General features: G+C 54.2%; 7 protein-coding genes across 7 annotated transcripts; 3 read left to right on the top strand and 4 right to left on the bottom strand.

Moving 5' to 3' along the window:
• The first annotated feature begins 4,156 nt into the window (after positions 1–4,156).
• On the top strand, positions 4,157–5,397 carry P168DRAFT_264620 (class I SAM-dependent methyltransferase). The gene is made up of 2 exons (XM_024834867.1): positions 4,157–4,619; positions 4,678–5,397. Exons 1-2 carry the CDS (start codon positions 4,186–4,188, stop codon positions 5,279–5,281), a joined length of 1,038 nt encoding a protein of 345 aa, XP_024696205.1. The 5' UTR covers positions 4,157–4,185; the 3' UTR covers positions 5,282–5,397.
• Positions 5,398–5,467: 70 nt separating this feature from the next.
• Positions 5,468–7,179, bottom strand: P168DRAFT_248772 (putative MFS allantoate transporter; the record flags this gene model as incomplete). Its single annotated transcript, XM_024834138.1, has 4 exons — positions 5,468–6,498; positions 6,550–6,834; positions 6,902–6,932; positions 6,985–7,179. The coding sequence occupies 4 exons, from the start codon at positions 7,177–7,179 to the stop codon at positions 5,468–5,470; spliced, it is 1,542 nt and encodes a 513-aa protein (XP_024696206.1).
• Positions 7,180–7,616: 437 nt separating this feature from the next.
• P168DRAFT_324996 (amidase family protein) lies at positions 7,617–9,698 on the top strand (the record flags this gene model as incomplete). Its single annotated transcript, XM_024840934.1, has 2 exons — positions 7,617–7,625; positions 7,674–9,698. 2 exons carry the CDS (start codon positions 7,617–7,619, stop codon positions 9,696–9,698), a joined length of 2,034 nt encoding a protein of 677 aa, XP_024696207.1.
• A 653-nt stretch (positions 9,699–10,351) lies between these two features.
• On the bottom strand, positions 10,352–13,026 carry P168DRAFT_302507 (putative DNA repair protein Dds20/Mei5; the record flags this gene model as incomplete). The annotated part of the gene is made up of 4 exons (XM_024838663.1): positions 12,292–13,026; positions 12,153–12,229; positions 10,609–11,659; positions 10,352–10,556 (listed from the first exon to the last, which is right to left on the bottom strand). Coding segments are annotated over exons 1-4 (2,010 nt in total), but the record flags the coding sequence as incomplete, so codon positions are not given.
• A 181-nt stretch (positions 13,027–13,207) lies between these two features.
• Positions 13,208–16,179, bottom strand: P168DRAFT_288071 (ubiquitin ligase complex subunit HRD3). Its single transcript, XM_024836707.1, has 4 exons — positions 15,995–16,179; positions 15,769–15,906; positions 13,766–15,697; positions 13,208–13,678 (listed from the first exon to the last, which is right to left on the bottom strand). Exons 1-4 carry the CDS (start codon positions 16,035–16,037, stop codon positions 13,287–13,289), a joined length of 2,505 nt encoding a protein of 834 aa, XP_024696209.1. The 5' UTR covers positions 16,038–16,179; the 3' UTR covers positions 13,208–13,286.
• Positions 16,180–17,007: 828 nt separating this feature from the next.
• On the bottom strand, positions 17,008–22,582 carry P168DRAFT_316106 (DNA-directed RNA polymerase II core subunit RPO21; the record flags this gene model as incomplete). The annotated part of the gene is made up of 5 exons (XM_024839964.1): positions 17,008–17,023; positions 17,081–21,942; positions 22,003–22,073; positions 22,139–22,295; positions 22,454–22,582. The coding sequence occupies 5 exons, from the start codon at positions 22,580–22,582 to the stop codon at positions 17,008–17,010; spliced, it is 5,235 nt and encodes a 1,744-aa protein (XP_024696210.1).
• A 653-nt stretch (positions 22,583–23,235) lies between these two features.
• P168DRAFT_309253 (Set1-mediated histone H3-K4 methylation subunit Swd1) lies at positions 23,236–25,301 on the top strand. Its single transcript, XM_024839283.1, has 5 exons — positions 23,236–23,480; positions 23,550–23,611; positions 23,663–23,751; positions 23,808–23,948; positions 24,015–25,301. The coding sequence occupies exons 1-5, from the start codon at positions 23,411–23,413 to the stop codon at positions 25,126–25,128; spliced, it is 1,476 nt and encodes a 491-aa protein (XP_024696211.1). The 5' UTR covers positions 23,236–23,410; the 3' UTR covers positions 25,129–25,301.
• Positions 25,302–25,599: the final 298 nt, after the last annotated feature.

The following is a 25,599-nucleotide window of genomic DNA, read 5'->3' on the forward strand; positions in this document are numbered from 1 at the left end:
CAGAAGTCGCTGACGAGAACATAACGGCATACCCGCCGGCGCCGGCGCAAAGTCACCTGTCATGCAGATATATATATTACAAGTGCATTAGACCCCATATATGGATTCGAGACCGAGAGTTTTCAAACTCAAATCAGCGGCCCCGGCTCAAACTGCTAAAGCATCTCATGGCGTGGTCAAGACGTAATTCTGGCGAGGACACACTAATATCTCTATTTTATGAATTCCAGAAGGAGGCTATGATTGAATCTCATAACTTGCAGGCCATCTCAGCCTGTCGTCCACTCCAGCTTTGCATACAGTGACGGTTCACCTTCAGCACACCTTTTTCAAAGTCCGCTTTGCTTTGTCCCAGCCAACTATTTGTCACATGACATTGGCAGTTTCAACATCTGGCATGTGGATATCTGAGGCGCGTATTCCCAATACAACGGAAGCTTTGTTTGTCACTTGGGGTTTTCTGGTAGGTGATATGAAGTATAATTCTGGATTCACGACTTTCTGACCAACTGCATTCTAGGCTTCCATTTTGGTTTTGGGCTGGGATTCTATGATTCCTGATAACTATTTTCATCAAAAATATCTTTATGGAAAGACACTCGAGATGAGATTATCAACTGTGATTACCCTGAGAGAATACATAGATATCAGATAGATATCAATGGCTTCTGGGGTGGGTTAACCCGACTGGTGTACCTGAACTGTAACCTAACCATAACCATACAGATAAAGGTATAGAAAATCCATTGATTCGGTTGACCATGGTGGTAGATTAGTCAATTGTCTTTACTTTTACCAGACCAACAATTGCTTAATCAATCATCTAATTGATCAAGGGCCTTGGGATGTGATATAACTGCTCTACGTAACTCTGTTTTTGCTTTGATCTTCGCCTATTCAGAATTCCGCCCATCAATCTGGAGCCAATTTTTGGTCTGTCAGAAGTTAACTGATTGCTGATTTCATTGTAACCCTAAAGAGAAGCTGGTCTTGTTCCTACATTTGCGACCAAACATATCGTAGCCGCTACGCCAAAAGTCCAACGTTTGATATAGGGCGGAACCTGACTGATGATATACCCATCATTTTACTGCAACCTCCCTCAGTACTCTGAGCGTCTACCCCTACCGAGTGTTATATTGAACGGCATATCAGCTACACAGTGTAGATTTTCATAAATGACAAGCTGTTATATACTATTTACCTAGTTCACTGCGCCGCAATGACTTTAGTCAGCTGAGGGGTCTTCGTTAACTAGTTGAGCAAATGTAGATCTCTGCTGCAAATCAAGCTGAAGTCCCCCTTTGTTTCTATCTAGGCCTAGCACCCCATAGTACCTTTTCTCAATGTTCTTTTTTCTGAGACCAGTTTCCACAAAGCAACAAAGCTAGATTAGAAGCGCGTCCATCTTGCGATATGGCTGAAGCAGCAGGTCTGGCGGTGGGAGCAGTTAGCCTGGTCTCCTTGGCGGCTACCTGTGCTGATGCCTATCGTCTTCGCGCGACTGTACGGGATTTTCAAAGCGATGGCTCAACTTTACTTATGAAGATCGATATAGAAAGAACAAGATTTTATCTTTGCTTGAAGGGGCTGGGTCTTGTTGAACTGGAACTGGCCGAGCGATTGCCCTTCGAACCCGAGATGATGCAGCTTGTTATGAGGATTTTCAATCAGATTCAAGGTTGTGCTAGACAGTCTTCCCCACAGGGTCGAGAGTGATATTCAAGTCAAAGCCATCGGTACTGACAATCTCTACTACGTTGATAGACACGCTAAGAGTTGCAACCAAGATCACCGAAAAATACTGTTTGCTTGGCCGACGAGTGTCGCCAAGGCTAGCAAGTGGCAAGGCGCAGGCTGGTAGAGGATCAGACGCCTATGCGATGCCTTCTATCACCTCACTGCCCCGGGATTTCTGGGAGCGTCATGGCTTGCCAACAGAGGAGGGTGTGTGGCAAACGACGCCCGAGAAACAAAAAAATGAAGCGCGCATCTCTTACAAAAAGAAAGTGAAATGGGCCATGATAGATAAATCACGTCTATCCAACTTTGTCGAGGAACTGAGGGAGTATAACGACAGTCTGGCTAGCCTGGTACCTCACTTGCAAACAGCCACATCCAAAAGGCTTCCATCTCTGATTCTCCCGCGTGTTTCCGATGAAGAAGCCATGGCAAGCATTGTGACTGCCGCTGCTGACCAATATCCTGCTTTATCGCAAGCAGCGAGGCTCAGGGATGTGGTCGCGAAGTCGGCTAAAAGTGACCACTCAATAGGTGTCGCCAATAGCAAGTGGGAGCTCCGGCGTGGATCCATCTCTGCTCTGGCAGATCTATTTGGTGGCTATTTCACTAGCGAGTACCTTGGCAATCGTGTGATAGTCGAACCAAATTTTATCATGCATCTTGAACGTGTGAGAAGAGGAGATGCTCTCGCCCAGATTATGGGAGAGGGAACAATGCCGACCGATTTCAGAGTCCTGAACTGCCTCGGATACGAAAAACATCAAGAAATGGTTGACTTGCTGGTTTTCTCATTTCCACGGGGCAGCGACACCAGATTCTCACCGATCAATCTTACTGGTCTCATTGCCAGATCCAACCCACTTTCACGTACAAACTGTCCTTCTCCGACTCCAAGTGAGCGCCTTCAACTAGCATTTCATGCAGCTCTGTCCCTGCTCCAGATACACTCGGTTCACTGGATTCACAAAGATATAAGGCCGGATAACTTCCTTTTCTTCGTCAAGGAGGGCAGTCAGGACTATGATTTGACACAGCCATGGCTCGCAGGCTTTTCGCATTCTCGCTTATATGGGACTCATATAGTCACAAATCAAGAAGTTCGAACCTTCACTGACTTGTATCTCGCACCGGCGTACAAACAGTTTTCGGGAAGTCAAACACGGTACCAGAAGAGGTATGACATTTACAGTCTGGGGCTCGTTCTCTTTGAAGTCGGTCTCTGGAACTCCCTCGAAAATCGTGTCCCAATCAACTGCCCAAGTTGTAAAGACTTGGCCAAAGGGAAGGCTGTCTTCCACATACAGACACATCCGCTAGAGGCTTCCGAACCTACAAACTGCAGGTTCGATGGGGCGTATTATTTTGCCAAGAGCAATCTACATCTGCTGGATGATTCCATGCCTCCGGAATATAAGACTGTCGTGGAAAAGTGTCTGACCGGATTTCTGTGCACTACGCCCGCAGATTGTGCGTTTGATGCTATCGGCGGCCGGAGAGAGTGGGACGATAATACTGATGAGATTGGTATGCTTGACCAGAGATTCACTTTGGAGGTCGTTCAGGTGTTGGAGAACCTAGTATCATAGTCTTCTCCTGTGACGCTCTCCCTTATTTTCTCTTTTTCTTTTCTCCGTCTCTTCCTCTCGTCCTTCTGCCCCCGATGTTGTTGTTGTTGTTGTTGTTGTTGTTGTTTTTTTTTCTTTTTTTTTCTTTTGCTTTTTTGCTTCTTTGATTCAAGTAGAACCTACATTCCCAGTATATTAGGGAGAGTGACAACTCTCGTAGTTCCAAGCTGCTATACCGCAACCGCTATATCCATATAAGTACAAGAGAGATAATGGCACAGAGAGGCTCAAGGCCCAGACTTGGCAATAGGTAGAATCACCAGCCAGTGTAACGAGCATGAGTATCTGGATGGCCAAGGGGACCATTCGACAGCACGAGCGCCATGTGGTGCGTCACGAGAATATTTATCCCGGTTTGGTGGTTTTTATCTTGGTCTTGATTATTTGCTTCTGCTGTAGCTGACGCAGGACGACTCAATAGTAATTTGACAAAACCAGCCGGCCATAGAATGTAGTGACAGCTTATACCTATCCAGTGGATGTGCTGGTCGGAGATAATAGTGTCTATGCGCTCCAGATGGCAGATCATGGAGTCATCCGAGGCATCACGATGCAGGATATGTCTTGTGGAGTGTATGATCGACTGCAGTAGCAGAATGTGATAGGAGACGGATAAACCACTTCCGACCAAAGTGTGGGGACAAAAAGTCGTCAGCAATCAATAGAAGATCGTATTCGATCGTTAGCACGGACTAGTATGGAGTTAGCATGAAGTTAAAGCCCACAAGTCTTGGCCAGGGCCAACTCACTCCCCACCACGTCGTCTGTAACCGGATCATCATGCCCACTCCATCCCTACCAATATTGAATTCCCGACATGGCCGACCATGGTACCCCCCATACCCACCCCGTTGAGGCGGCCGTCCCCGCCCAGGGACGCGATATAGAAGCCGATGAGGGCTTCACGACGGATACCGACTCCGCTATCTCCGAGGACGACATCGCGTCGCTGACGACGTCGCTGTCTTCCAGTGTGAGGGACTATGTGTATGAGAACGGCCGGCGATACCACAAGTTCCGCGAGGGGGAGTACCTATTTCCGAATGATGACGCCGAGCAGGACCGTCTGGATATGGTCCACCATATCTTTCGGTTGATGCTGGGTGGGAGTCTGCACAAGGCGCCTATCGACTCGCCGCAGCGTGTCCTGGATATCGGAACCGGTACCGGCATCTGGGCCCTCGATATGGCGGATGAGTTTCCTGGTGCGGAGGTCTTGGGGATTGACCTCAGTCCGATCCAGCCGTATTGGTATGCTCGTCAATTATGCGATCTCCCTTTGAAACGACCAGACTAACTCGAAATGCAGGACCGCCCCAAACTGCCAGTTCGTCGTCGACGACGTCGAAGCCCCCTGGCCCTACCCCCCCACCAAAGCATTCGACTACATCCACCAGCGCAACATGGTCGGCGCCATCAACGACTGGGACCGGCTCTTCGAGCAAGCCCTGAACCACCTGCGCCCAGGCGGCTACTACGAGGTGCAGGAGTTCCGCGTCTGGTTCCACGACCAGGACGAGCGTCGCTCCGAGTCCGGCGAAGAAACCAGCATCAATCTGTGGCAGCGGAACTTAACAGAGGGGACCGCGCGGTTCGGCAAGCCGCTCAATGTCGTTGAGCAGCTGGGGGCTAAGATGAAGGACGCCGGGTTTGTGGATGTGCGTGAGGATGTGCTGAAGATTCCGATTGGGTCGTGGCCCAGGGATAAACAGTTGAAGAAGATTGGTCAGTGGATGCAGGTGCATGCTGTTGATTCGGTGGAGCCGCTTACGCTGGCTCTTTTTACGAGGGTGTTGGGGTGGAGTGAGCTTGAGTGTCGGATACTGATTGCGAAGGCGAAGCAGGAGTTCAGGGAGAATCGCCAGTTGTATGTGTATGCGCATTTTATCTATGGACAGAAGCCGTTGGCTTAACGGGCTTATTGTGGATGGCGGGTGTCTGTTTGAGTGTACGAGGTGATATGGGTTCTCCTTCTGTGCCTTTGAGGTTAATGATATACGCCTTTGTGGCGCTTTAGGGTCGTGTTACTATATAATCCGCCTCAAAGAAGTGTGATAACACATCACAATCATCAAAAACAATCAATTAGCTATAATAAATCAAAGCGCATATCTAAAATTCCTCGACTCCATATCCGTCAAATCCCTAAACCCATCCAAAACACCCGCCTCCTCCCTCTGCGCGCTCGTCACCCCTTCCGGCGCATTTTTATCCCGTCTCGCATTATCCACCTTCATCGCGAAATACGCCACCATCACCAGTACAATCATCCCCGCGTAGCAGATGAGTAGACCCGCCAGCGCAGAGTAATACCGTGGCGCCTCGCGAGCGAAGAAGATATTTGCCCCTGCGACGTTGCCCGCTGCGTACAGCGAGAACCAGCAGCCGTTGGCGAGGGAGCGCTTTGTGTGGCCGCCTACGTTTGTCGCTAGTAAATTCCAGGAGATGATGACTGGTGCGCCGACGATGTATTGCAGCCAGGTGCAGCCGACGAGGGTCCAGCGATGAGAGAGGTCCGTGAAGCGGATTCCGAGGAGGCCTGAGAACGGGATGAGGCAGACGACGGCGAGGACGATGCACCGTGAGTCTTTAATGGTCGTGGAGATCAACCCGCAAATTGGCACGATGACTGCTTCGATGGCTCCCGTTGGGAGCTGCAGTAGTGTTGCGTAGAGCCCGTCGAAGCCGTACCCCTTGATCAGCGACGATGCGAAATTAGATACGCCCCCGTTGATGACGCCGCAGCCGATGCCCAGGCCCAGACAGCAGAGAACTTTGACGTCGTAGAGGATTTCGAGAGCTTGTCGCGGCTTGTACTCTTTGGTTTTGACGCCGATCATGTTCTCGGAGACGCGGTGGACCGCGATGACGCGTTGGCGATGGGTGAGGAATTTGGCGCTGCTGGGTGAGTCGGGCATGATCCACAGGAAGAGGACTCCTGTGACGAGGTTGAGTAGTCCGATGGTTAGGAAGATGAGCTGCCAGCTGTGGAGGCTGACGTTGTTCGTGTGCCCGAGGCCGAAGCCAAGTAGAGCGCCCACCATTGTGGCCATGCCGTTTCCGGAGAGCCACAGGCTCATGCGGAGGGGTTGTTCCGAGCGTTTGTAGAACATGGAAGTAAAGTTCATCACTACATTATCAGTATGGCTGGAAGAATTCCTGTGGGGGGGGGAGGACTTACTGCACGGGCTGACACACGCCTCAGCCATACCCAGGAGAAACCGCAGCACCAGAATGCCAGCATAGTTCTTTGCCCCAATATGCGCAATCACCAGACCAGCCCAGATCAGCAGCACGGTTCCCATGTATTTGGCCAGTGGCAGACGCTGGATCAGCAGATTCGACGGAATGGCCCAGAACAGGTAGCCGAAGTTGAAGATGGCCGCCACCCACGAGTAGCGCTGGCCTTCTAAGCCGAGATCGGGGATGAGCGAGTAGGCGGAGGCGTAGTTGAGGGATAACTTGTCTAACTTGAGTCAGTAAAGCTTCACTCGGTTTCCTTTGAATCAGGCAAGGGGTGGAAGAAGACATACCCAGATATTGCATAACATAAGTCAAATACAGCTGTCGCCGTCAGAACAACCCTCTCTACTATCCTGGAGTAGAGAAAACATACTATAGGCAAAATCCGCCAATCCAACAACTTGCGCACTTCACGACCTTCCCTTTCCAACTCCTCGGGCGATAGCTGATCGATCTCCGCATACAGCTCCGCTCCGATATCGCGGATCTCGCCGGCCGCGACGCCCTCGCTCTTCTCGGCGTCCAGCGCGCGCTTCACGTCGGCGTGGACTTCTTTCGTGTCAGTCATGATATAGGTGCAACAACGATGATCAATGGCGAAAGCCACTCCGACACTTGCGTCCTATCCATTTTATAAGTAACTTCCCCGCGCCAGCTAATCTAGTCAACTTATCGTCTAACCGAAGATAAGAGGCAGGGATGTTATCTCTTGGCGACGCTGTTATCGTACACTTCTCCGCACGGGGTTACTGGCAATCCTGCATCCATCGGTCCTTTAGACGGGCTTAAGTCCGCCCTGCAGGCCAATTGCTGTCGATACAAGAGTGGAGGCTGCGGCAGAGCCAACACGTGGTTGGAGTTAGGGCTTGTCTCCAGCGGAGAAAAGTCCGCTGCGTGGATCGACGGCTTTGCCGATGAGGGGGGAGGTAGGTATATAGACTTTGCGTGCGGATTTATGTTTTGAGAAAAATCTGACGGTAGATTTTGAACTGTATGCTCGTCGCTATGGGTTCTGTAGGTTGGATTATCCTCTAAGACTGAAGTGTCCTGCTAACAGCAAAGACCGCCGCTTCGTTCAGCTTGATCGACGCCACCATCGCTGACCTCCAACATGCCCTCGCGGCAGGATGCATCACTAGCGTCGACCTGACAGCCCGCTACCTACACCGTATCAGCGTGTACGACGCCGCGGGCCCCAAACTCAGCGCCATCCCCATCCTCAACCCGTCCGTCCTCGACGAAGCGGCCGCCTCGGACGCGCGCCGTGCAGCGGGCCTGCCCGCACGCCCGCTAGAGGGCATCCCGTACCTGGTCAAAGACAGCATCAAAGTCAAGGGCATGACGGTCGCGAGCGGATCCCCCGCGTTTGAAGGCCTCGTCGCGACGGAGGATGCAGCTTGCGTGCAGATCCTGCGCGATGCCGGCGCCATCCTCCTCGGTAGGACAAACATGCCTGCCATGGCGTACGGCGGCATGCAGCGCGGGTCGTACGGTCGTGCTGAGAGCCCCTACAACCTTGACTATCTGACCGCCGCGTACGGGTCCGGATCCTCGAACGGATCGGCGACCGCCACGGCGGCCAACTTTTGTGCCTTCAGCCTCGGCAGCGAGACCGTATCGTCGGGCCGCTCGCCTGCCTCGAATAATGCCCTCGTCGCTTACACCCCGTCTAGGGGTCTGCTCCCCCTGAGGGGAGTCTGGCCGTTATACCCAACGTGCGATGTCCTCGTGCCGCACACGCGCACCATGACTGACCTGTTCCACGTCCTCGATGTGCTCGCTGTCGTTGATGCAGCCCCCGCCGGCGACTTCTGGAACGAGCAACGCATCGTCAATCTCCCATCCATCGCCTCCATCCGTCCAGCCCATTTCCCCTCTCTGCAGGATAGCTCCGCCTCCCTCCGCGGCAAGTGCATCGGCGTCCCCACCATGTACATCGGCGGCGCGAATCCCCTCCCCGATAAGGTCAACACGCGGCCCTCGATCTTGAAGCTGTGGGAATCTGCGCGCCGCGCCCTCGAGTCCTGCGGTGCGACAGTCGTCGACGTTGACTTCCCCATGATGGAAAAGTACGAAGCCCTCGCCCACACGGGCCAGCTCGTGGCTGTCGACGGCCTCCCCGCAGACTGGCACTCCGTGGAGCGGTGCCAACTCATCGCGCACGCGTGGGACGATTTCTTGGCGCTCAACGCCCAGCCTGGTCTGCAGACTCTCGCCAACGTAGATCCCGAGTCTATCTTCCCGTTGGCGCCGGGGTCGCTGCCTGGGACGCCTGACGCGGCGAATGCGCTGCGCTGGCATGAGATGGTCGCTTACGCTGGGGATGAGAACAAGCCGTCGTCAATCTATGAGATTCATGGGCTTGACCGCGCGATACCTGCGCTGGAGGCGGCTCGGGTGGAGACACTGGAAAAGTGGATGGAGGATCTAGGGCTGGACGCCGTCGTATTCCCGGCGAATGGCGACATTGGGCGTGCGGATGCGGACTCAGCGCCGGAGTCGTCGCTGTACGCTTGGAGTAACGGTGTCAAGTACTCCAATGGAAATAGGGTGTTCAGGCATTTGGGCGTGCCGACGGTGTCGGTTCCTATGGGGTTGATGGAGGACACCGACATGCCGGTCAATTTGACTTTCGCGGGTAAGGCGTATGGAGATATAGATCTGCTGCGGTACGCGTTTGCGTTTGAAGACGCCACGAGGTTTCGCGCTGTGCCGCCGCTTGTTCCGCAGCTGGCGTCTGATCTGATTTCTAATGCGGCACGAGCTCCCGGTTCTGGCGAGATGCCGCGGATGGACGTCTGCAAGCAGCACAAGGAAGTCACAGGGTCGGCGGTGCATCTGGATGTACAGGGGACGGTTGAGGTCGGCCATGGAGCGGCACTCACGGGGTTGGTGTGCTATGTGAATGGGGAAGAAGTTGCGGCGAAGGTCGACGACAATCAGTTCACTCTGACAGCCACGTATCCAGCGTCGACGCGTGATATCCCGTGGAAACGCTGGACCAGTCCCGCCCTGACACAGACGATTGTCACACTTGTGGCGCGGACCAGTACGGGCCTGGAGACTGGGAAACTTTTGCTGCTGTAGAAGGTCTGATTGAGTACTTCTGAAGGAAGAGATCTATTGTACACGCGCAGTCCGGGTTTCATCCGTAAGTAGGCTGGCTACTGGTGGAGCATGTCTTCAATCATCCGCAGTACCGCCTTGTGTAGATATTGTTTTTTCAATTCAGTCAGGTGCCGCGGCAGCTCCTCGCGAGAGCATGCACTCCTATGGCTCCGTGGCGATCCTGCGGGAATCCACGAAGCGCTCTGAAAGAGAAAATCCATGATCTTTGCGTACGGTGTTGCATCCGACCAGCGGTCTGCATGGTGAGAAACATTATCGGCGCAGATATACAGCGCCTCCACGGCTCGTTGTACCAGGGTTGGCTCTCGCGGTGTCACCCAGAATATGTACAGCAGGGTGATACCTGCTCGAAATTGGAAAACCAGCTACGCGGAGTTAGCGGTTCATCGGTATGCCAAGCACGACATGGGAAGAGCTTACAGCCGACCATGTATAACACATTACCTGCCCTTCCTCCTGTAGTCGTCGGAAATTGCGACATACCTCGTCGCTGGTGGTCACGACGTCCTCGATGTCTCCCGGCTGAAGGGAGTCCCGTTTCTCCTGCATCATTATTATAACACTATAGTCGTAGAGGTTTGCCATCCATAGTGGGTGGAGGTACGTGCTCGGTGCCTCTTCCACCCCATACCGAGGGATCTCGTTCCTCCACGTATCCAAGGCTGATTTGAGCATCGTATCATTCGGCCGCTGTTGTCCTGATACCTCCCTCCATTGCCGTCGAATGTCGGCTTGGATTTTGCGTAGCCGGAACAGGTGTCGCAGCGCCGTGCTGGTGCTCGAGGACGAGGGCACCTCGTTTCCTAGGGAGTAGACCTGGACTGTTTAGCATTGGACAGTCTCCAAGAAACCCAGTGTGGTGTCTCACATCATCGTCAATCGCTCGATAAGACGCGGAAACCGGCCGGTCCCACCCCGACACGACGATCTCATTCAACATGAAGCATGTGATGAATAACGTCTCGGTCAATATCTCCCCCGGACTCCCTGCACGGCCTAGGTCGTCGCCATTCCCAGAGGCAGCATGCTTCCTCATGTCCGCCACCGTCGCCGTGCAGAACGGTACGATAGACGAGACCGCTGTCGATATCTCCTCCGCCGAGGGACATTGAAGGGCATACAGTACCATGAGAATGGATGCCTGAATCTGCAGGATGGCAGATTCATGGCCCATCACATACGGGTAATACGCCATTGCGGCCGTATAGAGATCCGCAGCATGGGCCGAGTGGCCCTGGCTCGGTTGTAAGACGTTGCAGGACAAGGCCCCAATGGCGAGCACCATCTTGACGAGGAAGCCCTTCCACTGATCTGCCTCACTATCCGAGTTCCACTCTTGGCGCCATGTCTTCCACGCGCCGCTGTCCAGGAACGGCCACACCCAATGAGTGATGGAGAAGTACAGGTTCGCGTATACTTCCTCCTGCCAGAAAGGATATCCCGCCTGGGGCGATCCGGCATCGGTGCCAGCGTAGAAGTCCCAGCCGGGTCGGTCTGGGTAGACCTCGTACGCCAATCGCGAGATCAGGGCTCCTTCCAGCCGGGGGGCGTGGGAGCGCATGTCGGATACGCGCAGGAGGTCCTGATCCGACGCTGCGACGTGTCCCAGCAGATCGTTTTGCGAGTAGTCATCTGGTGTGCCGAACACCTGCTGGTGGAGACCTCCGGGGGCGCTATCGGCCATGCCCGATAAGGCCGCCGTAGAGGGACCGGGCTGTTGGGTCGAGAAGTCCGTCTGGACACCCACATCATGCGTCGCAGCCGATGGACGGTCCAGCTCGGCAATCCGTGACTCCAGCTGCTTCAGATACTCCAATGGGATGGTGATGTCTTGACCGTCCTTGCGGGATTTCATAGGTAAACATTCGGTCCCTCTGCGGCGGCATTCTCCGCACATAGGCTTGGTGTGGTCACATTTCCTCTTCAAACGAAAGCATCGCGCGCAGGCTAGGAGACGGGGGTGTTTTGAGTGAAGGGGCATAGGCTGACATTTGACCGGGTATGGATTAAGAATATTGGGAGGGTCAACGTAGGAAGTATTGGGGAGTAAGAAAGAGGAATGAGGAATGAGGGGATCTCAAAGCCGAGGGAGAAAGCGGAGAAACCAAGAGAGAGATAAGGAGTCTCCACAGTTCCTTATTATCCTTATCGATGTCGAGATCCATATCAGATTTATATCCACTTGGCCCAGTCTAGTCGCGTCCTTCATTATTGAGATTAGAATTGTCAGTGAAATCCATTCAGAGTAGTCAACAGCTGAACTGAAAGACTGCTCTTATCGCGGTCTCTGTCGACTCAATCGCTTCAAAGCAAACATTCGCTGCACAGTGAATAGCCTCAAACACGACCTATCCCACAACATACGCCATGCGCCATCCACCGTATAGATCCCACGGTCAATCCGTAACAAACCTCTGCTGCCCCTTATCAAACCTAATCATCCTCAAATCCACATTGAGCGTCTTCAGCATGACATCCATCGTAAACTCCTACAGTAAATCTCAGTAAGCATCACCCTCACCACACCTCCGAGATACCAAACCGAACTTACCTCTTCATCTTCACCATCATCCCCATCTCTCGTCTCACCCTTCTCATCCTCCATCCCACGCCTGCCATGTCTCTCCAACACCTCCCCATCATCATCCTCTTCCCCTCCTGCTCCCCGTTCCTGCTGCTCCTCACCCCACCCTCCCATCCTCCCCTCGCGCATCCTCTCCCTCCAGGCTTTCATGCCCCCCATACGCGCAACACGCTCGCTCGCCCCCTCGAAGACCTCCTCCGCCGCACTCTGCGCTACAACCCTCCACTTTGCGACCAGAACCTCGAGTTCGGCGTCTTGGGTGGAGCATTCCAGTCGGAGAGCCTGCTGTGCGGTGTCGAGCTCGGAACGCAGAGATGAGAGACGGGCTTGGAATGCGCGTTGCTGTTTATGGAGGTGGAGGAGGGCGGGGTCTGCGGGGAGGAGGGGCGTGTGCTTTCTCTTTGAGGTTGGGGTAGGGGTTGACGTTGTTGTTGTTATTGCTGTGCGTGGAGTGGTGGTGATGGTGTCTGGGGTGGAATGGGCCTGTGGTGTGCTTGTTGAAGGCTGTTCTTCGTGCTTGGTGGGAGTGTGGGGTGCTGCTGCTGCTTCGGCTGCTGTCGCGGGTGGTCGGCGTAGAGGAGACTTGAAGGGTTTGGAAAGGGTTGACGCAGTGGCGTCGAGACGGCGGCGTTTGAGGGGCGTCATTCTTGTGTCTCACGGGTTGGGGACAATTCAATGGGACGGTGGTTACATTGTTCAAGAGATTGGACGTGCTTCAGGTGAAGGGATAAGAAGAAAGAGGATGTTGGAGAAAAGCTGTGGGGGTTATCGATAAGCTGATAAGAGCGTATCAGCCACGTGGTCTGCTATTCCAGAAGATAGATCAAGGAAACCAATGTAAATTATAGATAAAATGTAGATAAAACGGGCCTGCAGACAGCTACGGGTTCATATCCAAACGCATCATAAAATTGATCATCATATTACATGTACAGTCAACATCGCCAGAAGTTACGAGCCAATCAATGCCCCACCCCGCCAGCAACCCACTGCGCGAACTCAGGCTCCCCCGGGCGAGGGAACAGCCCCTGGTTGTTATTCGCATTGGCGGCGTCGGCCGGGTTGGCATTCTCGTCTTGCCGGGGTCGGTTCCGCTGCTGTCGCACGTAGACGAGAATCAGCAACGCCGCAGCCAGCCCCACGATGATGAGTCCTTCCAGGACGCTCTCGTCTATGTCTAGCTCCAGGTCGTCGTAGTACCCGTCGTCGCGGTCGTCCAGACGGTCCCCGCCGGACAGATAGTCGTCCTCCTCGTCCTGTTGGTACATCTGGGCGCGGTAGTGCGCTTCCTCTTCCTCGTCGTTCTCGATGAATGCCGTGATCCATTCCTTCAAGGTCCGTCGCGGCTTGGGTTCTGTCCGGGGCCGGGTCCCAACGTTAGCGTTCGCTCAGGTAGGTGGTAGGAGTGATGGTGGGATCATCGTGGCGAAGCCGTTCTTACCTTCGTCTTCCTGGATCGAGTTGATCTTCCCGTTCGTGATCTGGTTCCAGTAGCTCCGCGCCCGCAGCTTCAGCAGGCTGAGCTTGACCGGGAGGTAAGCCTCAGGACTGGTCTCCAACGCCAGGTCGTAGTACCGCTTGGCCATGTGGAAGTCCTGCTCCACGGAGATTCCGTTCTCGTGCATCCAGCCGAGGTTCCAGAATGCCTGCGCGCTGTAGTGCGCTTCCGCCGCCGAATGGTAGCAGGTCGATGCTTTCTCTGCGTCCGGCGCGATGCCCACGCCGTCCAGGTAATAATCGCCCATCTTGATCAGAGAGTCGATGTTCGCTTGTTTGGCCGAGCGTGTCCAGTAGATCAAGGCCAGCGCAGCGTTGCGGAGCAAGGAATGTCGTTCCGGTTTGGCGCCTGGCAAGATCCGGTGGAGGGAAAACAGCGCCTTCTCTTCGTCGAGCAGGAATGCCACGTTGGCTTGCGCACTTTCATAGCCTTGCTCCGCGGCCATCATGGTAGCAATCAGTGCAGTGTCCGAATCGCCCCTCTCGTACGCCGCATTCGCCTCGGGGAAAGACGAGTGGATCGCTTCCGCGCGTTCGGCGACCATCTTGTAGTACGACGCGGCCATGCCACAGTTCCGTTGCCGGCCGATGCCATTGTTCGACATCTCTGCCAGGTAGTAAAAGGCCTCCATCCACCCCCAGCGGGCAGCGAGCTCGAAGTACCGGGTGGCAGTGGGAATGTCGCCCTGGTCCAGGAATAAGGCGCCGAGTTGCGTCTCCGCCGCGGCAATATCTTGGTCTGCCGCTGACTTGAAGTACGACGCTGCTCGATAGGCGTCTTGAGGGACACCATACCCGTTGAGATACATCAGTCCAATATGGTGTTGACAGATCGCGTCCCCGTTGGCAAGGCCCCGCTTGAACCAAGTCAGTGCAGTCGCAAAATTCTGCTCGACACCCTCTCCGCGGAGGTACATCAATCCGATAAAACCCGCCGCTTTGGACGAGAGTTTCTCGACTCCCGAGGGGTGGTTGGGGTTGATGGATCCATCCTTATTCCAGTATCGCTTCGTCACCTGCTTGAAATACTTCATGGCCTTGCGGAAATTCCGGGCCATTCCCCGACCGCCATCGTAGTGCATCTTCCCCAGACTAAACGTGGCCTTGAGCTCCCCTTTCCGTGACATCAGATCCAAATACTCCAGGACATCTTCCAGACTCGCCTCGGTGTTGGTGTGGACATCCCGCAAGGCGCTGGGACCCGAGCTCGACATACTAGCACCCTCCCCATAGACACCGCCCTCTTCATCGGCCCAACGGTATGACTCCTTGATCATGCCATGGCCGCCCGGCGGCCCCGACCGGTAGTATTCGATGGCCTTATCTGCCACCTGCTTGTAGTAATACGTCGCCTGGTCGCAGTCGCGCGGAGTTCCGATGCCAGAGTGGTGGCGGTATGCAAGCGTCATCTCCGACTTTGTATTCCCTGCCTCGGCCGCAAAAGTGTGGTAGACCAGCGCCTTGGCCTGGTCGCGTTGTACGGCGCCCCCGATCCCAGTGGCATACATGAATCCCACCATATACTGCGCGGTGCTATTGCCTTCAAGATATGCAAGGGTCTGATACCAGTGGAAGGCGCGCCCGAAATCTCGGGGATGGGTGAAGTTGCCGTAGAAGTTCATCTCGGCGAGAAGGAACATGGCGTCGGGGTTCAGCTCCTCCTCCGCGGCGAACTCGAGCTCGTTGACGGCTTTGGCGACGTCTCGGTGGACCTTTCTGGAGTCGGTTCCATCGGATGATGGCCCGTTTAGAAATAATAGGCGGATTGCCTGTCGTGCATAGTGCCAGGTGTATCCCAGGATACCGGACGGTTTGTCGAGAGTGGTGGCGGGGAGTTTGGCGTCGTGGAGGATTTTCAAAGCGGTCTCGACATGTTCTATACCATGGAACATTTGACATGGTCAGTGGGGGACACGCGACGGGTCGGGAATCTGCTGTAGGTCTTACCATGTCCAGGTAGGGGCTCAAGGTCTTCCGCCCCGCCTGGGGGCTGAGTTGAGCCGGGTGGTGGTTGGCGGGTGACATCGGTGGTAGATTCACGATCAGGGTGGCCTTCGGACGCAGCCACCAGCGTCTGCAGGAGCACTGTAGACACTCGCATCGGTCATTAGTATAGTCCATCAACTTGCCGATCACCGCCCATAGCCATAGGATAGGAAGACCAGCTACTCACGCAACGCCAACGGCAGGAAACGCCATAGCCACAGGTACTTCATGGTTCCTGAGAGAGATCGATGATAGTATGCAGCGAGAGGCGCATGGCGACCCGCTTCTAGATTAGAACATGAGCGGGGTCGAATGCGCGAGGGACGAGTAGTGAAACAGGGTGGATAAATGAGTTGTTGAGTTGGATGGTCGGCAGCTCCAGCTCAACGGAGTTGCGTCAACATGATAGATAAGTCAATGCGGATCGGGCCACCTGGCTTCGCGGACCTTCATTTCCCCGACGTCCCCTTGGCATTGATATCATGCGTCTTCTACAATAGACTACTGTATTCAATCTTTATTTCCTGGTTAGAAATACTGTAATGACATGGACTACAATGTGAGGTCTTTTCAATTTTGTCTTTTTTTTTATTTCGTCTCTTGTTAATATCCTTTTTTTTGTCCATTATCCATTGCCGCTACAGCTGTGTACAGGGAAAGAAGAGATAAAGAAATAGTAAAGCGCATTAATACAATCAAAGCAACGTCTGTCTCTCCATCCATCCATCTTTCTCCATGTGATCCGGACCGATAGGCCACTTCAAGAACGTCGCGCTCGCCGTTATAAAACGGGGGGAACTGTCCGAGGGCCTATCGTCCAACTCTAAGAAAACGCTTGGTATTTCAATCGCCTGAACGAAGAAAGGTCAAAAACAGCAGAAAGCAAGCATCAAGAACCGGGGGTTTCGTTCGCAATTTCAATGAGGAAATCTCGCGGACGTGTCAATAATAAAAAAAAAAATAGTAAGGCCTTCTCGGTCTGAGGCGGGAGAAAAAAGATACAGTTAAGAAAAGGACATAAAATGGAAAAAGAAGGCCGGAAAAGCCCAATTGTTGGAGCAAATAGCCAACCATTTCCGCAACGTATAATGCAAAATGTTTTTCATTTTTTCTTTTTCGTCCTGGAGACGGTGTCCGAGCGAGGAAGTGATAATACAGCGATACAGCCTAAGCTGCACCGTAGCCATGCACGTTCGACTCTTACTGGCGAGGAGACCTACATTCCATGTTAGTATGGTTTGAATTCTGGCACTGGACGTGGGCCAACACTTACGAAGGGCTGAAAGCCGGCGACGTCGGACTGTAACCAGGAGACGTAGGTCCACCAGGGGACGTCGGCGAGCCGGCAAAATTTGGAGACGTCGGGGAGTACGTCTGGGGACTGGTGGGAGACCATCCAGGAGAAGTAGGCGTGTACTTGGGGGAAGTGGGTGAGGTGGGAGAGAGGTGCCGGCCGGCGCCACCGATCGCAGGACTTGTCGGGCTATAGCTCGGCGACGTTGGGCTGAACGCCGGCGACGCCGGGCTGAAGCTTGGAGACGTAGGACTGTAGTTCGGCGACGTCGGCGAGAAGCCAGGGGAGGTGGGTGAGTACGACGGCGAGGTCGGGGATGCCTGGCCATACGCCGGAGACGTAGGCGAGTAGGCGGGAGACGTCGGCGCAAAGGACGGACTGGCGGGGGAGAATCCTGGGGACGTCGTGAAACGAGGACTGGTGATGCCCATTCCGGGAGACGTGGGAGAATAGCTCGACGTCGGGGAATACCCAGGAGATGTCGGATGGAAGGGGCTGCTGGGCGAGTAGCCTGCGGGACTGGTCGGCGCAGGGCTGAAGCCACCACCAAAGCCGCCACCGGAAGGCTGGTAGTCCATTCCTGGAGTTTCCGCGCCCGCGTGCCGGATCGGAGAGAAGTTCGAATCGGGATCCGGTGATCCGATGTAGGCCGACTCCTGCATAGGGGAGCCAGTGTCATACTGAGTGGCAGCACCGTCGGAGATGATTGCATCCTTGGCACCAATCGCACCCATGACGCCGAAACGGGCATTGTTCGACACCACTGTGTTGAGAAGGTTCTGGTCCAGGTAGATGTCGAATTCACCTGTCCCCGCGGGAGCCATCTGGCCGAGGATCAGGTTTTCAGACACACCGCGGCAGTCATCGAGTTCTCCGAAAGCGGCGGCTTCCAGCAGGATTTCCACCGTTTCTTCGAAAGAACAACGCATGAGGGCACCGTTGTCGGCACGGTTGATACCGTGGCGAGTGACGGGGGTCAGGTATCCTCGCACAGTCATCACGTCAACCAGCAGGGCCAGATGACGATGGTTGACATACGAACCATCGAAGGCAAGCACTTGGGTCAATTCACGGAGCACAGCAGTACGAGCCGCTTCGATACCGAATACCTCGAACACTTCGATAAACTGGTTCGAATACGTGCGACTGGCATCGACACCAGGGATTGCCAGGACCTCGCCAAGGCAGGACCCACTGGTTTCCAGGACCCATTCTTTGCACAGGGGATCGGTCTTGCTGACATGCAATGAGCCGTCCTCAAGGACACGGACCTTGTTCTTTTCGTTGATGAAAGCTCTCTCAACACCACTGACACCGCGAAGGGTCAAAGTGTCCAGAAGATGCTGCTCCAGCTTCTTGAGGGTAACGTCGTATTCGATGTCATCGTCTTCCTCCTCCTCCTTGGAGTCTTGGATTTGACGGATACGGATGACTTGTTCGTCGGCGTTGTTATCACTGAAGATAACAGCGATATCCCGGGGGTACGCTTGTTTGACCCTGGTAGCCACATCCTGCACAGTAAGGCCCTTATCCAGGAGTTTAGGTCGGCTAAGGACGATACGAAGCAGCCACTTCGATTGACGAGACGAGTCATCCTGAACATCTTCGGGGATGATAAAGTAAGACTCCACCATGTCCCGATCGTTCTCAATGACCGTGCTCTGGATATCGGGATCATAATAGATCTCGGTTGTCTCCGTCACAGAGCGCAAGCTAGTGTGCTCAACCGCACTACGCAGCTGCTTCGCACCCTCCTTGTCGTAGGAACGGTGCGGCTCTTGGTACACGGTCATGGACGGGGTCTTGATGTTGGTGGCGACATTCAGAATTTCCTTCAGACGAGGCACACCAAGTGTCACGTTCTTGGACGAGACACCAGCGAAATGGAAAGTATTCAAGGTCATCTGCGTGGCCGGCTCACCAATGGACTGGGCAGCCAGAACACCAACCATCTCACCAGGGCTCGCGCCGGCCTTGGCGAATCTCATTTCAATAGCACCAATCACGTGGTTGAATGCCAATTTGTTCATCGAGTACTCCGTCACGAGCCGGCGGAAAGCAAGTCGACTGCGAAGCTGTGCCTTGAAGAGCAAAGTCGCGTTCGTCTGAGCCTCCTGGGAGATATCGTCGTCGCCACGTACGACCAACAGCCGGTCAAGCAGAGAGCGGACCTGTGGGACGACTTCGGCTGGATGCAGGTCGCTAATAGTTCCCTCGCGGATGCGGAATGTCGTCCGGGCGGTTTCAAGAATGCGCTGCACGTTGATGGGCAACTGCATCATCTCTTCGTCCTCCTTGGCAACTGAGCGGAGGAAAGCGCGGTCCTTGAGAAGCTGCTCCCACTCGTCATCCAAGTGTCTCTGGACGTCGACGTCGCCCGCAATCTCGTTGGCCTGTTCGAGGACCTCGGGGCCGAGACTCCGTTCCGGATCCATGAGATCAACACGGAACCTGTCCCGGAACTTGTCATCGGAGCACCGGATGATATCAACCCGCTGGTTTTCGATGTGCGCACCGTCCAGACCGTCTTCACCGTAGATGAACTGGATGATGTCGCCCAGCGAGTTACGGACCGTGCCGTCATATTTGACCATGACCTCCTCCAGAGCCTTCACGAGCTTACGCTGGATGTAACCGGTTTCGGCAGTCTTGACGGCAGTATCAATCAAACCCTCACGACCAGCCATGGCGTGGAAGAAGAACTCGGTCGGGGTCAAACCACGTAGATAAGAGTTCTCGACGAATCCTCGAGACTCGGGCGAGTAGTCATCCTTGGTGAAGTGCGGCAGAGTACGGTACTGGAAGCCGAACGGAATACGCTTCCCTTCGACGGACTGCTGGCCGACGACCGCAGTCATCTGGGAAATGTTGATCGTAGAACCCTTGGATCCTGAGCGGGCCATTTGAATGGCATTGTTCAGATCCTTCAGACTCTTTTCCGTCTCGCTACCGGCTTCGTCACGGGCGTTATTCAAAGCGCGGGAAACCTTGCTTTCAAACGTCTCACGCACGTTCATACCCGGCAGCGGCTCAAGCTGGTTCTCGGTCGCGCTCGCAGTGATCTCTTCAACTTCGTTCTTCCTGTTGCGCACACAGTTCTCGATTCTCTGAATCGTGAGCGCATCGGGGATGGTGTCGCCAATACCAATGCTAAACCCGTTATGGAGCAGCCAATAGTTCACAATGGTCTGGGCACCGTTGAAGAAAGCCACAGCAGTCCTGGGACCGTATTCGTTGAAGATGGTGTGGATGACACCACCACCGGTAGCACCCACAGTCTTCTTCGACAGCATACCATACATCAGCTGACCACCATGGATAAGGACGCCGCCATCGGACAGCGGGGAGAACTTCTCCGACAGTGTGGAGTTATCCTTGTCGACGCGCAAGAGGTTGAGACCGGATGGGAAAGCCATGCTGATCACCTGCTTGCCGGTCCATCTGGGCCGAGGTTTCAAGATTGCCGGAGGCGGGATTACCCCGTCCCAATCAGGGACCCACAACATGAGGTTCATGACCTGGTCCTTGGTGAGGAACACATCACGTCGGCAAATCTTGTAGACACCGCAGAGAGTATCCTGCACGATACCCATGAGGGGACCATTTCGCTGAGGGGAAACGATGTTCATGGGTACCAATGCGAGCTCACTCAGCTCAGCGCGCGACTCTTCGCTTTGAGGGACGTGCAAGTTCATTTCATCACCATCGAAATCGGCGTTGTAAGGCGTCGTGACCGACAAGTTGAGTCGGAACGTCGAGTACGGCATCACACGAACACGGTGACCCATCATGGATTCCTTGTGCAGGGACGGCTGACGATTGAACAAAATCACATCACCATCCATGACATGCCGCTCCACTTTCCATCCATACAACAGCTGCTGGCCACCAGCCCGTCGAGCGTGGCGCAAGTCAATGCGCTCGCCGTTGTCCCGGACAATATACCGCGCGCCTGGGTGTTCATTCGGACCATTCATGACGAGGTTCTGGAGTTTCTCGATGTTGTAGGGCGTGACGACTTCGGGGTAGGTCAGGGTCCTAGCGATACTCTTGGGTACTCCCACCTCGTCGAGGGACAGATTGGGATCACCCGTGATGACGGTACGCGCAGAGAAATCCACACGCTTACCCATCAAATTCTGTCTCAGACGACCCTCCTTACCCTTGAGACGGCTGCGGATAGCCTTGACGGGACGGTTGGACTTTTGCATAGCCTTGGGCTGGCCGGCAATGTCGTTATCCATGTAAGTGGCGACATGGTATTGCAGCAAGGATTCGAATTCGCGGACAACGTGCTCCGGGGCACCCTCCTGTTCGCAGCGCTGGACGTTCTGGTTTGCTCGCACGATTTCAGCCAATTTGTAAGTCAAATCATCCTCACCGCGCTGGCCGCTGGTGCTACCACCAACGAGCACACTAGGACGAACCGGGGGCGGCGGCACCGGCAGCACCGTGACCACCATCCACTCCGGACGAGCATAGTCATTGCTCAACCCCAAAATGCGCACTTCCTCATAAGAGATGTTCCGGAACACATTGAGCGCAACCTGGGGGGTGATCGTCTTCTTCTCCGGCTGCTGCATATCCATCTCGTCCATCATGCTCTTACTCGGCTTCCACGTGCCGACCAGGGTGATCCCCTCTTTGCGGATCGTAGGTTGGGCGTTCCCGCATCCACCGTGGAACCGCTGCGGCTTCGAGCTTTCTTTCGAGAACGGGTCGTCATCTTCCGGGGGGGGGTCTGCCTCGCAAACCAGGATATCTTTCGACATACGCCAGATGTGGTCGAAGCGTCTCTTCGGATCCCTCATTCGCAAAGCTTCGAGAAATTTGGAATCGGACTGGTATCAAGTCAGCAACACCGCCTGATGAGATTTGCCATCCCGTGAGGGATGACTAACCGAATCAGCTTTAATCTTTCCACAATTGTGGCAGACAGTCTCGAGTAATTTCTTGATTTTTGTCAAGAAACCTAGGTGGCAAGGTTAGCGATTTGCAAGATTCATTAACGCGTCGGTTTTGGTTCGCGCCGCATACCGATGTGAAAGACCGGAGTGGCCAGTTCGATATGTCCAAAATGACCAGGACACTCTTTCTGGCCTTCCTCGCAAGTCTCGCAGTTCCATTGTCGGTCGATCGTTCCCATACGAGGATCATTTAGACCCTTGGTCCGCGGGCGCTGTCTCTGGTCGTCCTATTTTTGTCGCCACGGGTCAGCATTTCATCGCTAGACTCGCCCAAAGAGGTGAATCAAAGAAGATAACAGAAGAGAAAAATAACAAAAAAGGAAAAACACGAAGTAATTATCCATGAAAAACAAAGAAAAAGCAAAAAGGAAGAAATCAAACCCACCATTGTCTCAGGATATTCCACATGGACCACGCTCATCCGCTTGATCTCCTCCGGAGCGAAAAGACCAAACTGGATCTCCTTGACGGTGCGCAAAGGCGCCTTGGAGTAGGGAAAGTAAACATTCGTCATGGTGGGCAGTCGTTGTCGTCACCGAGACGCGGATACTTGGACAAGGGGAACAGGATAAGACGGATCACAAAAAAGCAGACGAAGCACACGGGGGGGTTCTCAACGATCGGGGAGATGCGAATCCACGAGTTGTCGATATTTCTCGCTCTCAAGAGTCAGGGGAATCGACGTTGAAAAGATTTCGAAGCAGCTGGCCGGCTGAGGCCTCTGGCCGCCCTTGCCACGAGGGCGCCTGCGACCTTGTTCTCCGACGTCGCGAAACTCGAAAACGGGGAAAAGGCGTAGAAAAAGGCGTCAGGATAATCCGGGCGATGTCTCCAGCTCGTGAAACGAGATGGGGAACAAGAAGGCGATGGGCCGGGGGGGGATGGGGCGATGGGAGAGGTAGCGGTGTTGAGGCGATGAAAGGGAGATGGCGGACGTCAGGTTTGGGGGACGATGGGGCACGAGTTTTCCGAGCCGCAGGCAGGAAAGGCGGTGACTGAGGAATTCTGCCGTCACCCTCAGTGGTTGGAATCAGGCAGAAAGGCAGATCTGGCCAGTCAGCGGCGGTGGAATCAGGCCGAAGTGGAGCCGGATCACTCACTTTGGGTGCTTCACCGCCCGACGCCACCCTGCCTTTGCCTCAATCACTTGCTGATACAACAAATGGTGGTGATCAACAGTGCTGGAATCCTCATTGTATTGACCATACGTTTTCATCTGACTTCAAGAGTGAAATTCACTGGATGATTGTTTCCAGTGGTCTTTTCTGGCCTCACTTGCGGCCTGAGGCTTTGCTCTTTTCCTCTCACTAAAGCTTTACTTTCTCAGCGCATCACCATCGCCATGAATTTGTCGCTGATCGATCCTTTCGTCCTGGCTCAGGACTACCCTGATACTTTGACGGAGAAACTCAGTATGTTTATATCTTAGGCGATAATGGAGTGGAAAGCGAGAATTGAAGAATATCATCTAATTCGAACAGGAAGCGGACATGCGACATGTCTGCGCTTCAACCGCAGAGGAGACTACCTAGCCTCCGGACGAGTGTGTTTCCCTTCTATTGCTGCATCGCATTGTTGATACGAACCGGTATAGGTAGACGGAACGGTGGTTATTTTTGATATCGAGACAAATGGAGTCGCGCGCAAGCTACGGGGCCACACCAGGCAGATTCAATCGCTGAGGTATGTGCCGTACCGCCAGGCATCATTAGGATCATTGCTAATGAATATGGATACAGTTGGTCGCGCGATGGCCGGTACCTCCTCAGCTCGTCGCAAGACTGGAAGTGTATTCTTTGGGACTTGAAGGACGGGTCGCGCGTGCGCACCGTGCGATTCGAAGCCCCAGTATACATCGCTGAGCTACACCCTTACAATCAGTACGTACCTCCTCCCTCCAACAAAACCCACCCCCCCATCACATGTACTAATCCTCGTTATAACAGCCTCCTCTTCGTCGCCTCCCTCTTTGAAGACCAGCCCGTCCTAGTCGACATCTCATCCCCCAAACCCATCAAACGCATCCTCCCCTCGGCGCCATTCCGTCCCCCACCACCACCAGACGAAGAAGTCGACCCCGCCGTCCTTGCAAAACAAGCCGCCCAAGACGCGAAACACTCAACCTGCGTAACGATCTTCACAGCACTAGGCAACCACATCATCGCCGGAACATCCAAAGGCTGGCTCAACATCATCGAAACACAAACCTGCACAACCATCTACTCCATGCGTCTTTGCAACGGCGTCGTCATCCTCCTCCGCCTCTCCAGCAACGGCCGCGACCTCCTCTCCAACAGCTCCGACCGCGTCATCCGCACAATCGTCATGCCCGACCTCTCCCGCCTCGGCGTCGACCTCGAACCCTCCTCCATCAAACTCCAAGTCGAACACAAGTTCCAAGACGTCGTCAACCGCCTCAGCTGGAACCACGTGACCTTCTCCTCCACCAGCGAATTCGTCACAGCCTCCACCTTCATGAACCCAGACATCTACGTCTGGGAGCGCAGCCACGGCTCCCTCGTCAAGATCCTCGAAGGGCCCCGCGAGGAACTCGGCGTCGTCGAATGGCACCCCTCCCGCCCCATGGTCGTCGCCTGCGGCCTCGAGTCCGGCTGCCTCTACACGTGGTCGATCGTGTCCCCGCAGAAGTGGTCCGCGCTGGCGCCCGACTTCGGCGAAGTCGAAGAAAACGTCGTCTACATGGAGCGCGAGGACGAATTCGACGTCCACCCTGCAGAAGAAATCCACCAGCGCCGCCTCGACCAGGAAGACGAAGTCCCTGACGTGCTGACCATCGAGCCCTCCCTCCACTCCACCTATGCCCTTCCCGTCTCGGATCCAGCAGGTCTTCCCGATGCCGACGACCTCGGCTCGTTCCGCATGCCCGTCCTACTCGACATCTCCGACTCCGAAAGCGAAGAAGACATCGTCGCCGTCGGGCCGGGGACCATGCGTCGACGGAGTCCCGGAGCGGGTCGCGAGACGAGTGGTGAGGGCGAGAAGGAGAAGGCCGGGGCCGGCCGAGGAGGTGCTCAACGCGGTCGGCGGCGGAATGCATAGTCCTCTTTTCCTTTGACTTGTCTCTCCGTACCTATCTATCCTTTCTATCCTATATACCTATTGACGAAGCATGCGTCGGGTTCTGCGCAAGGTTTGTTTCGTTTGGTCGGTTGATTTAACTGGTCGTTGGCGTTGGTATTGGCGTTGGGCGTTGGGCGAGGCGGCATCATCGCATGATCTTTTTTCTATAGTTATTTAATTAGTCGTTCAAATAATACTGTACTATTACACAAATAGTTCACACGAAACTAGCAAGGAAAATAATAATTAATATAGTGTTGTAAAAATTGTGGCCTGAGGCAATTTATAGAGATATATATATCTCCCCTCCGGGAGGACGTATCAAAAGAAAGTGGGCAATACCATTTGGCGGATTCTGAACTTTGTTTGATTGCCTTTTCTTCTATTTGGTGTTTTGATGCTTTTCTGATTTCTTGAATGTATTGTTCACATTTTGTGTTCTTTTTCTTT

Source organism: Aspergillus campestris (assembly GCF_002847485.1).
Source record: "Aspergillus campestris IBT 28561 chromosome Unknown P168scaffold_2, whole genome shotgun sequence".
Lineage (NCBI taxonomy): Eukaryota > Fungi > Ascomycota > Eurotiomycetes > Eurotiales > Aspergillaceae > Aspergillus > Aspergillus campestris.

What these genes read in the sequence shown, in the direction of transcription:
- P168DRAFT_309253 (XM_024839283.1), top strand. Translation starts at nt 23,411, where the DNA reads ATGAATTTGTCGCTGATCGATCCTTTCGTCCTGGCTCAGGACTACCCT. An exon ending in AGGCAGATTCAATCGCTGAG is followed by an intron (nt 23,752 to 23,807) that starts GTATGTGCCGTA and finishes ATATGGATACAG; the next exon opens with TTGGTCGCGCGATGGCCGGT. An exon ending in GAGCTACACCCTTACAATCA is followed by an intron (nt 23,949 to 24,014) that starts GTACGTACCTCC and finishes TCGTTATAACAG; the next exon opens with CCTCCTCTTCGTCGCCTCCC.
- P168DRAFT_264620 (XM_024834867.1), top strand. Translation starts at nt 4,186, where the DNA reads ATGGCCGACCATGGTACCCCCCATACCCACCCCGTTGAGGCGGCCGTC. An exon ending in AGTCCGATCCAGCCGTATTG is followed by an intron (nt 4,620 to 4,677) that starts GTATGCTCGTCA and finishes CTCGAAATGCAG; the next exon opens with GACCGCCCCAAACTGCCAGT.
- P168DRAFT_288071 (XM_024836707.1), bottom strand. Translation starts at nt 16,037, where the DNA reads ATGAAGTACCTGTGGCTATGGCGTTTCCTGCCGTTGGCGTTGC. An exon ending in TTTCCTGCCGTTGGCGTTGC is followed by an intron (nt 15,907 to 15,994) that starts GTGAGTAGCTGG and finishes GAGTGTCTACAG; the next exon opens with TGCTCCTGCAGACGCTGGTG. An exon ending in TGAGCCCCTACCTGGACATG is followed by an intron (nt 15,698 to 15,768) that starts GTAAGACCTACA and finishes TCCATGGTATAG; the next exon opens with AACATGTCGAGACCGCTTTG.